This window comes from Clytia hemisphaerica, unplaced genomic scaffold, assembly GCF_902728285.1.
Source record: "Clytia hemisphaerica strain Z4C2 unplaced genomic scaffold, Clytia hemisphaerica genome assembly, whole genome shotgun sequence".
In the NCBI taxonomy this organism is placed as follows: domain Eukaryota; kingdom Metazoa; phylum Cnidaria; class Hydrozoa; order Leptothecata; family Clytiidae; genus Clytia; species Clytia hemisphaerica.
The window spans coordinates 1896762-1908909 of record NW_027104297.1 but is presented as its reverse complement, the minus strand read 5'-3'; the positions used below and the strand labels follow the sequence as shown (position 1 = coordinate 1908909).

General features: G+C 34.4%; 2 protein-coding genes across 3 annotated transcripts; both read left to right on the top strand.

Moving 5' to 3' along the window:
* The first annotated feature begins 4247 nt into the window (after positions 1 to 4247).
* LOC136817370 (cell growth-regulating nucleolar protein-like) lies at positions 4248 to 9050 on the top strand. Of its 2 annotated transcripts, none has more exons than XM_067073710.1 (7): positions 4248 to 4532; positions 4693 to 4797; positions 5149 to 5238; positions 5476 to 5698; positions 5835 to 5882; positions 8579 to 8664; positions 8865 to 9050. In XM_067073710.1, the coding sequence occupies exons 1-7, from the start codon at positions 4287 to 4289 to the stop codon at positions 9003 to 9005; spliced, it is 939 nt and encodes a 312-aa protein (XP_066929811.1). In that variant the 5' UTR covers positions 4248 to 4286; the 3' UTR covers positions 9006 to 9050. The 2 variants fall into 2 exon arrangements, with proteins under 2 accessions (XP_066929811.1, XP_066929810.1); XM_067073709.1 differs by having other exon boundaries at positions 5814 to 5882.
* An 894-nt stretch (positions 9051 to 9944) lies between these two features.
* LOC136817371 (adenosine receptor A1-like) lies at positions 9945 to 11139 on the top strand. The gene has a single exon (XM_067073711.1). It carries the CDS (start codon positions 10072 to 10074, stop codon positions 11095 to 11097), a length of 1026 nt encoding a protein of 341 aa, XP_066929812.1. The 5' UTR covers positions 9945 to 10071; the 3' UTR covers positions 11098 to 11139.
* Positions 11140 to 12148: the final 1009 nt, after the last annotated feature.

Here is a 12148-nt window from a genome sequence, read left to right as displayed (position 1 = left end):
TCGAAAATTTCGCATAATAATTGAACATCAACAACGAAGCAAGACGAGTGAAACGTGACTCCGGCAGCATTATGGATTTTGAGTGAAGCGTTACACAAAATATACACATTGTATTGTACACACAGGTCGTAGATACCCTGTTTTCTTATGCAAAATCTCAATCCATTAAAAACAAAAAGATTCCTAAAGAAATGCGACTAAAAAATTCCTTTTTATAAGGTAAAAAAGATCTTTTAATTCAGAATAAATCAGAGAACTGCAATATACTTTAGAAAAATAATTTGAAACTTTTTGAAAATGAAGAAGAAAAAATGAACTTTTCATTCTTTGAAAAAACTTCATTTTGTGCTTTGATAACAAGTCATTTGTGATAAGACTTCTTTCACTTGCGCAAAGTTTATATCAACTTCTTTCTATAAACGTAGAATTTTTCTAAAATTGAGAAAATAGCTACAGTAGTCAAAAAAATCTGTTGTATACTTTCTTTCTGATATGAATGATGGCGCACCACCATCAAAATGGCTTTTCCAGAAAAAAAATTAATATTGCAGAATATTGTGGGGGGGTTGGAGGATACCTTAGGGGAATAAATTAATGCGAGAATAAATTAATGCGAATGACACCTCAAAAATTTCATGTTTTGCAGAATTAATTAATACAAATGAGCCACATTTTAAACTTTATTCATGATATAATCACAGCAAAATTATTGAAAATGCGGAATTTATTAATGCGAATTGACCAATGTTAGGAATTGCGGAATTAAATAATGCGAATTAGGGCCAAATTTGCATTAATTAATTTCGCATTAATTTATTCTTGCATTAATTTATTCCCTTAAGGTATAACATTTTTTGGAAATTTACCCTGTGACTTTTAACCCACAGACAGCAGGTCTAACCCCCCGGACAGCAGGTCTACCTCTCAGACAAGCATCAGTTGACCCCATACCATTAAAGGCAAAAAGCAATTGAGTAGTTGAGCTCCAGCTTCTGAACTAGAAAATGGCAGGGTAAAAACTAGCCAACTTTAAGCTTTAAAGAAATAATACTCCTTGAGATTAAAATTTTCCAAAATCTCAATGCAATAATCCATATAAAATATATTAAGAAAAGCTTGTAACTACAGACTTCGGTCAAGATAGAATATGGGGATTTATTAACCACCTGTCACTCAAATTTTTCCCACCAGATACAAATTGACTAAACCTCACTAAAAGTGATGCAATTATTTTCAATTTTCAATTATTTTCTGATGCTATAATAGAGAACTTCAAAATTAATTATTTCTAGGTTGCCCGTAAATCTTTCAAAATCATAAAATAAATGTTTACACACCAGTGAAAGTAGTAAGTGCTAAAAATAGTAAAATAATCAATATTATACGTAATCAATTAATGGCACTTCTAGCAAATCACAACAATGACTCCTTTATAACTTCTCTAACTGCATCCCATTAAAACAAACCCTCCCCAATCTCTTGCTGGTTATCCCGTAAAATATATATAGGGGAAACATTCCAGAGAATTTTAGTGCGGAAATGGGAATCTCATACAAAACAACGGTACCGCTGGAGTTTTAATGAAAATCCTGATTAGCAAAAGGGGTATCAAGATCGGTGAAGTTTGATTGAAGCTCAATTAGTTTGATTTATTACCTTGTTGCCCATTCTTTTTACACTCTGACGGCTTATTAGCAGACACCCAGGCTAAAGCTTAAAGAGTAGGCCAATATCTATCATCCCATGGGCCAGGCGATGTTCGAACTGTTCGATTACCAAACCAGATCCAACAGTCACCAAACCAAGAAATTCCGGTAAAGTTCAATTAGTCATTAGTTTGATTACTGTTGGATTAGGTTCGATAATCAAACACCTATAGTTCGATTGCGTTCATGAAATTTGATGGTTCGATTACTAAAATCGGTTTGATAGGGTTCGGTTGACATCATCGCCTGGCATCGGGGAGGAAAAGCTGGAACTTTTTCTTAATCCAAACTCATCGAACACCAATCAAACTTCATCAGATAAAAAAACTGTCATCAAACTTATATAATAACTAATCAAAAAATTGTCTTACCAAATTAGGCTCGGTAATGACGAACAGCTATCGTTTGATTTTGTTGAATTTCCAAGGCAATTGAATTAAACTAGCCGTATTGTGTAAGGGTTGCGAAGTGATCCAGACTTCACCTCAATTCGCAAGTTGCTAGCAAAATAGAGCCAATCTTATAAAACCCCAAAAGAGTCTTTCTTAAGCCTTATAATACCCCAAACACACCACACAATAATATACCACGGCAGCACAACACCCGCCGCCCCGTGCAACGCTCTTTCTTTCCTTCTAGTTCTTCTAAATATAGATGGCGCCTTAAATAATCGAACGATATTCATCGAACATTCGAATTGTCTGTCGAAATCGTCAAAAATAAACAAAAGCAAAAATCTACAAAGTTTTGTCGATTTTTTATCATTTTTAAACTTTGACGTTAGGAGGCTGGGGTGGGGGGTTTTCAAATTAGCGTCAATTTGACGTTAGTCATGGGAAGAATCGATATGTCAGTGAACCCTTAGCGATTTCAACTTTCCTATTACTCCTATCCCTAAAAAAGGGTGTCGTAATTCAAAGAGGAATGTTGACTTTTAAGCAAAGAAATCGATAAAAAATTAAGTGTAAAGCATCAGTATGGTCATAACTCATAATGGTCATTTTCCAAAAAAATGGACTTTTTTATTTTGATGCAACGATTTGACAAAATAACTGTTTTGGAGGTGGGATTTATATAGCAATTTTTTTTTTAAAACGCTGCATACATGCAACTCACTGCAATAGTAATTCATACCTTAAATGTACATACTGCAGAAATCACACAAGGCAGCGCCAGGGCCAAGAGGTAGGGGGTCATACATTAGACACTTCTATAATATAGGTGTGAACAGACCTCACAGGCTAGGCTAACTGTTTATAACCACATAGGAGGGTACCCATGCACACAGGAACATAAGTGGGTGTAGGCGCACTGCTGGCCAGATGTGCGGGTTACTCCTTTGCACCAGTGCCAGACAACTTTGTACAAACTCCTAAACCAGGGGTCAGAAAAATTTCAGTCTGCCACAATTCAAGGGTCTGGAAAAATATTTTTTAGGTATTCCATTGACTTCAATTCTGTTTCACAGTTGGTAAAACACTTTTCTTTGTTGAATATTACAGATTTTTTATTGGATTTTTTTGGCACTAAGCCAGGGGGGGTCAGTGTACTAGAAGGCGGCATGTATGTGTACTACAAGGTATTTTTCAAAACTTGACACCCACCCACCCCTGAAGTACACCATACTACATGGAAAAATCCGGATAATAGAGAAACTTTTTTCCGAAAATCGGAAAATCGGGTAAACATTTTTCCAAAAATCGAGAAATTGGGATAACTTTATATCGGAAAATCGGGAGATCGGGAAAACTTTTTTCCAAAAGTTGGAAAAACAGGAAAAATTTTCTCAAAAATCCAAAATGCGTGAGAAGTCAAACTTTTCAAAAATTACGTGAGACCATGTGGAAATACATGAGTCTCACGCCCAATGCGTGAGAGTTGGCACCTCTAATGTACGAATGTTGAATGTTTGAATTCAAATGTTCGAATGTTGACTCGATAAACCTTCATTTCAGTCTGGTAGGATTTCAATTCATTCCAAGAAGTTTGGAAGAATGATCTTGGACAAACTTGGCTTGATCAATTTATAATAGAACAACTTTACATTTCTATTTCTGAACCTTTTTGTTTCCACACTGTTAACATCGATTTTGGACCCAACACCCCTATTTTGGTACACAGGTAGTAAAAATCAAAATCGATTTTGAACCCAACACCCCAATTATAGTACACAGGTAGTACATGACAAATTTTTTTCTCAAACACCCACCCACCCCAGGATACATGCCGCCTTCTGGCACACTGACCCCCCCCCTGACTAAGCGTGTAATTTCATCCCAAACTATCATTTTGAAAAACCTCCCTTGTTCCAATCGCTTCTTTAAATTTTTAAATCCTTAGTGGCATAAGGCCCATACCATATGCCATATATTTAAAAATCACAAATCATCTTTGATAAACCGCTATTTAAAAACAATAATAATATCTACGAACTATGCAATCCATTTGTTGACTGAAGACGGGGTGTTTTTTCATACCAATCCCAATCTCAGCCAAATTATGATATGGTTTGGATATGATTTTCTTTCTTTTTTTGAGGCTAGGAAAAGAGTATAAAAGAAACAAGAAAAATCTGGAGAAATGGTATCTTTCATTTGTGACGCATGTGGGAACACTGTTAAGAAGAATCAAGTTGAAAAACATTACCAAACAGCGTGTAGAAACTGCTCTGTTCTATCATGTATTGATTGTGGGGTTGATTTCCCTGGCGATGCATATGCCTCTCACACAAGTTGCATATCTGAAGCTGAAAAGTACCAAGGACATCTCTATCAACCGAAAGATAAGGAAAACAAAGGGGAAGCAAAACAAAAACAATGGACACAGGTTTGTAAGATAATTACACACTAGCTGTTAATCATTTGCCACAAGAATTTGTCAGAACTCAATGCTGTCAGGCTGCTTGTCTCGCAGGTACAAATATCATTTAGAGATGTTTTTTAATCAAGCAAATTTTCTGAATAATCTCTTCTTTATTGTATTCCAGCAACTACAGGGTGCATCCAGTAATGTTAAAGATCCAAAGCTACGATCACTCCTTGAAAAGTTGTCAGAATATTCAAATATCCCACGAAAAAGGAAAAAGTTTGAAGTAAGCCAGCCTCTTAAAATTTATAAATAGTAGAATTTAGTATATTAGAAGAAACTTTTGATCTAAATTATTATAAGAACCGGTTATTAGGCCCATTATATGAAGCATATCGAGTTTAAAGTGTGGAAGGGCCTTGAGTTGAAACTTTTGAATGGGGAAATGTAGCCACTTATTTCCCATCTAAAACATGTGACCTGTCTGGTTTTCACACAATCACCAGATTTCCAGGTTATTTAGAATTATCAATATAAACTTAATACACTATAGGTTAGTTTTTTGTGTCTCCGTCTAAATCGAGTTTCCTTTACTTATTATTAAATGAAGCACTTTCAAAGTTTTTTTCTCTCATAGAATTTTTGCAAAAACAGTGTCAAGGTATACGATACAAAAACACTTGATGCACTTTGGGATGCATTTAATGAAGGCTCAAACACAAAAACGGTATGTAATTATATTAGATTTTAAGGTTGAGAACTCACTAAGTTTACTCATTGCGTATTTTTTTTAAATTTCAATCAAGCTTTACTTTGGAGAACTGTGTATGTAATTTCTGATCAACGATTTGAAAATATGATAAAGAAGATATAAAGGAGTATCACCTGAATGTAGCAAATTATGTTACGAATCCACTGAAAGACTGAAAAACTTAATAAACTGAAATTTCATTTTCCGCAACAGCCTACAACGAACGGTAATACACAAAATGGACATAACAATACAACAGATGTTAACACGAATGGTACAACGAACAACAACAAGGATGATAGTGAAGATGAAAATAAAGTCACAGAATCAAAGAAAAAGAAAAAGAAGAGGAAGCTTGAAGAAGATGAGGAGAAAGACCAAGATAAACAAAAAAATAAGAAAAAGAAAAAGAAGATAGCTGACCAAGAAGAAATAGGTATTTATTGTCAAATATGCTTAAGTTTGAATTTCCTGCAGCCTAAATTTATTTGTTTTTAAATGACGTTGAGATGACGATACCCATCCTATTGTAATGTTTTCCCTTTTCTCAGACGGGTTGATTTTGTTTTCAGAAGAGGTGCAAGGAGAAGAAAAAGATGAAAATGATAACCAACATAAAGGTACTTTTTTCATTAGGAAATATTTTTGAGGCTCTCTGCTCCAAATCTCCAAGAAATAGATGTCCCATTTGATGTGTTTGACCTTGTTACACTTGTTTACACCATTATCATTAACATAGTATCCATTATTACAGATTATTATCATCTAAAAATTATCCATTATCTTGTAAGCATTTTCAGGGCAGGGCCCGTAGGTTAAAAAAAACCTTGAAATGGCATTTTTTGTAAGTAGTCGAAAAGAGACATAATTCGAGGCAAAATCTTGTAAATTTCTCAAGGGAACTTGCTTTTATAATTTTTAAATCTTTTTTAGCCTAATATTTATTTTTTTTTGAGTTGAAAAATTACTTTCACTCCTTTATAAAAATTATATTGTTTTTCGTCAGGAAACACGTGCCTAAATTCCGTTGCAGAGGAAGGGTAGATTTTGCCGACTGAAAAGCCAGTAATCTAAAGAGAACTGATGTGACCCCCTTGCTTTCAAATAGGAAGAAATCTATATATTAATAGCGGTGCTTTGTGTGTCTGTGTGTCACCACTTTCGTTTTCGCTTTGTTTGTGTTTTAAAATTATGACTTTTAGTCTCTTGCTCCACAAGTTTGTTCTATTGGATTCGCGCCATTTGCAAAAGATCGGATAGAGCTTGGTTTAGACTTTATTCAGCCTTTGTTTTGAAAAGGCCGATCTACATTTTAGTAATTTTAATTTCTTCCCAAATTGTCTTTTGTCTCTCTTCTTTTGTTTTAAATGTTTCGAGTAATTTAACGATCGTATTTTAATGACATCGATTCTTTTCACAAAGCCCACAATTCAGTTCAAATAAAAGAAATTTTCCAAGTCATCAGGAACATCAAAATGTTTGTGGCAACAAACAACCATCCCAAAGGATATAACGATATAATGAATAAGCATAAGAAAAAATTAGTTCCCTTCCCCTATAAAATGATTGAGTCGTCGTTATGTTAAAAGGTGGTATACGACGTCATTTTTTAGTTTAAATTTTCGAAAATTTATGCCAAGAGGGTAAAAAAGAACTTGAATTGTTTTATTTACTTTCGATGATAAAAAACAGAGTTGCACGATTCGTGTGACCTTCGTCCCACTTTTTCTGAAATTGTATTTAAACGGGCATATGTAAAAACGCGCGAGCGAGAAAATAAATACCTGCAAGTCGTTTTAAACGACACTGTACAGTAAACGGCTCTTTTTTGATATACTTTTGACAAAAAATTATATCACGGGGGGACAGTACACGATCCAAATATGGTTAAAAGATAAGACAGCCGGGGTAGGTTAGAGTTAAACGTTGTAGAGATTTCTTTTTTTTTGTTTGATCGCTTTTGGACCTACCCCGGTGAGGTCCTATAATGTAACCTTTGTCAGTCTGTCCCCGTTAGTGTTACCACTTGTCTCGAGATTGCTCTTAGTTTTTTTTTTTTCTGATTTTTTTGCACAATGAATGCAAATGGCAATGCCCAAAATGTGACGAAGCCCGATTTTCGAAAAAAATTGTTGGGCAAATTTGGGCCAAAAACGCTAAAAACGGGGTTTTTGACTTTGTGAGAATTGATCATAATTTTTCTGATTTTTTGCACGAAAGTAGGGTACCATCATAGGATAGATGGTTCAAGCAGAGTTGGCAAAAAAATTTTGTTGGCATCAAAAACCGCATGTTATCTATAGATCACTATAAAAGCATACTCAAATTTCTTGTCAATTAAATCAATGTTTTTATGAGAAATGTTTTTTTTCTGGCTCAAGCAGGGCTTACTTTTGAAGAATATGTGTTATAGACAGGAAATTTGGTTGCTTGGCGTGTGTTTATAGAAAACTGGCCAAATTCGATATTTTTTTATAAGCACATTATCAATTTTAGGTATTGCTTTTCTTCCTTGTTCCTCCCCCCAAGATTGGGCCCAACCCCCCCCCACCCCATTGGAATTTTTACAAAAACACAAGATGCAAAAACATAAAACCCCTTGAAGAAACCACAAAACCCAATTTTTCAAAAAAAAAAAAAAAAAAAAAAAAAATGGTTCCCCCCCCAAATTTTAGAGGACCCAGAAGGGCCAAAACACCCAAAAAAAAGGTTGTTTTTTGGACTTGTTGAAGTTTGGTTTTTTAATTTTTGTCTAATTTTTTTTGGGTGTGGTGGGTACCATGTTTGTGTTTAGAGTGGCTTTGGGAAGCAGTGTTTTTTGCGGTGACCGTTTTGTTTGTTAAAATTTGTGTGGTTTATAGGTTTTTACTGTCACTTTAAATAAGCATAACATCAATGTTCTTTAGACCAAATTAAAACTCCCGACACTTCAATTTTTTGTTTTTGGAGATGTGTTTTTTTTTTTTTTTTTGCCTCAACGGATCTTGAATATTAAAAAGAACATTTTCAATAGCATGAAATTTTGGTTTCTAAAGGTTTTTTATAAGAAACAAACGACTAATTTTAATAGATCGTCACTATTTGTGTTCTGAATGATTGTTTAATGGTCACGTCACGTAGATATCAATTATAAACGTGTTAAATGCATAATCCAGGTAGGTCCATCAAAGTATCACTTGTTTAAGCCAGCTTTAACATCCAAAGAACTTTTAGTGCGTTCAGCTACAGCTTAACCGGCGTGCGACGCCGGGTACCGGCTAGTAAAATATAATTAGGGTTGTATTGAAAGCACGATCTACTGTATTCTACCTGACAGGGAAATTCCACTGGCATAAGGCAATCAAAACGGCGTTGAAAGAATCAGATGATCACGAACTTCCTTTGAAAAAGCTCCGAAAAAAGGTAATTTCTTGTTTTTATATCCAGAGAAAAATTTCTCAGAACTCTTAGAATAGGTTGTTATTCAACTTTCTTTCTCTTAAAGTAATTAGCTCATTTTGAATCAAATTAAGTCATTCTGAAGTATTTCAGAAGAGCAAATAATTTATATTCCTAGCAAATTCTTGGATTGGTATGAATTAAATCGTGATAATATTTTTCAGGTAATAGCGGCATACGAAGCACATGGCACGGACCATCGAGCGAGCGATCTACAGCAGTGTCGAACATTGTTCGAAAAGAAATTGAACACTTATCCAAAAGCTAAAATTATCAAAGATAAATATGTGAAATTATGTACATGATAATACAACAAAATGAATACTTTTTATAACAATTAAATCAAATGATACCCTTAATGTTGTTCCTGCAGGTTGGCCCTGGATTTTAGTTGTTGAACAGAAAAATGATATAGTACCTAGCATTCGTTTAAATTTCTAAATAGCTAGGTCGAGTAAAAGTGCAAAATTGACCTTATCAACACACAGAAAAAGTTAATTCATGATTTTTTATTTATAAGAACAATTTTATAAGAACACCAGCCTCAGATTTACGATTTAGGTCCTCAGAACAATAGCTCGATTGTTTGGAACAATAGAAATTTAAGAACGATCTCAGGCTTTGCCAAAATTTACTGGTTCTTTATAAAAAACAAGCGTGTTTACATGGAATTATGACTTGCAATTATGTTTTTTCTACTTTCTTTTTTCTTTATATTCTTTCTAGGAAGACAAAAATAATATTTATATTTAAAATCAGCAAAAAATGGAAATGTCTTCCAAGAAAGTTTGTGAGAAAAATTCACGGAGCAAGGTAAGAAAACCCTTTTTTTGTATGAGATTCGGAAGAGGGATTTCGAATACCTAGAGATAACAAGATTCAATTATCAAGAAAGTGTGTCTTGATAATTCAATATAAACTGACGCGATTCTATGGTTAGTTCTGAGTTAGACGCTTTTTAAATGTAATCCTTAAATAATCTTAAAGTTTGTTTTGGATTAGTGAAAAAAGCGTGTTTATGTTGTTAAATACAAGTTCTCGTGTTTTTAAAATCTAATTTTCCAAGAATAGTATCAATTTTTTTCTTTCTATTTTCCCTTTCTTGACAGAGTATATAAGTAAGCTAATTTCTATGAAACTATTTTCTCTTAATGCCAAAGGGTTTTATGGGACGTACTTAATTCAACCCAACGTCAGCAAAGTCTATTTATAATCCTGTTTTGACCTAATTGATAAGAACTGTTTATTGTAATTGGTTTAATTACCAAAACATTTCACGACATTGACGCGACTTGTTTGTTAGTGAGAGAATATAAGTTTGTTTTCCTCTTTGGACATAATCATTTGAGAGACAGAAATATACGAAGCAAGATGACTTCGTTTGATTGTAAAGGAGTTCAAGCTCCAAAAGCTGTATCGTTATTTTCAGCGTGCATGGCCATTTTGTTATGTTTTCTAATTACCGTTGGAAATTCAATGATCATTTGGGTGATTTATAAAGATCCTTTGAAAAAGCTTAAAACACCTTTCACATATTTTATTATCAATCTAGCGACGGCTGATTTGATCGTTGGACTTGTTACATGTCCTATATACGCCGTATCACTTATCCAAGAATATTTGGAGTGTTTAAATGGTGATTTGGCTAAGTTGATGCATATGACATTTTTTATTTCATGCACAGCAAGTATCTTGAGTTTGATTGCATTATCATTAGATCGTTCAACATCTGTTCTATGCCCTCTCAAACATTCATCCTACTTCGCTGTCAATCGTTGTCGATTCATAACTCTGGGGATCTGGGTTCTATCCATTTCAATCACCTTGGTCTACTTAAAAATTGGCTTTCTGTACCAAATGGTGGTTTTTGCCGGAGCTGCGATAGGAATTTCGTTCATCATTTTACTGGTGACTTGCTTTCTTGTCTTCAAAAGAACGGAACAACGGAATGAGAATCGACGGCGCTCGAGAGCGATGAGCAAAGACGATCTGTTGGATATCCAAACAACCGAACGCTGTGTTTTAACGCACGCTTTTCTCTACGTCATACTTTTCTTCATCGTGACGTATCTACCAGCTACCATTATGATTTACCTCTTGGAATTTTTCCCGTCATGGGATTGTATTGTTCGACATTGGATTCGTGACCTAGCCATTTTTTTCGTCCTTATCAACTCGTCAGTCAATCCTATCATTTATACCATTCGTTTGAAAAACTTTCGAAGATCTTTGAGATATTTGTTCTTGAAGAAGAAGCGAGGCGACTCGATGAACACATCTCGTACGCGATCGATTCGATCGTCAACTTTTCTATCTTCGACAACGAACCTTGACTTTCATTCCACTAGACCCTTAACGAAGTTCGTAAATACAGAAAATACAGTAGACTCACTATGAATTTCAGCAGTGTTAATTAAATGATTAAAAAACATTGGAATTATTAAAACATTGGTGTTGTTTATATATTCATGTATACGTTATTATAATAAGCTTAAAAAAGTTAGTAAAAGAAAAAGCTCAAGCGGTAATACCGCGCCAAACTAGACTAAAAGGTTTTCTGATCCAATTATTTTTTGTGTCGATGATTGTGCAATGCCGACGAGCTCGATTCGATGTGATTTTATATTTAGTAGTTTTAAAAATGAAAATCGCTATTAAAGATTAACAGTTTTAGATATGGGAAACCTCTTTGATGAGCCCACTATATATTTTGGATTATCACCATTTTTACCATTCAAAAGCTCTTCATTTTATTTGACATTTTCTGTGCTGTATTTCAGATTTCACCCCACTTAAGCCATGATTATTTTTGATAACGTCACATTTTTCACCTTTTTGGGTGTCACGTCATATTTTGACAGTTCGGGCAATCATCGGCTGTCATTTTGTGGTTATTCGATGGCTTTATTTATTGCTTTGACGGAAGGTATCTCACTTTTGATTGTTTATTTCCCTGTAGACTTTAATACAAACGATTGTAAGCATCAAATCTTAGCTTACATACACTACCAGTGAACCGCCTCCCATCTCGAGGTTTCTTATAGGGGTAATGTTGAAGTAACTTAAGTGCATATCTTTTGTAGCTTAACACATCCTGTTTTTAGCATATCAATGCAATGTTTTATTTGCGTTAGGTAAATTCTCATTCAAAAGATTTCTTTGTTTTTCTTTCGCAGATCATGTCACGTCACTTGACACAAAGACTTTTGTTTTGAAGTGAAATCTTGTTGCGGTGGCCTTCTAACACATACCAATTTACAATGGTTTGCTTATAATGGGACTGTTCGCCGGCCATCTCTCAATCGAAAACATTCGTTAGGAAGTGCAGAGGATTCAGACAAGCTAGTCGCTGGATGTTACTTGGTAAGCATAATATTTTTATTCATCCACTGACTTCACCCTTGTGTTACAAACCTATTAGGATCCCACTACCCACTAAAAAAATTGG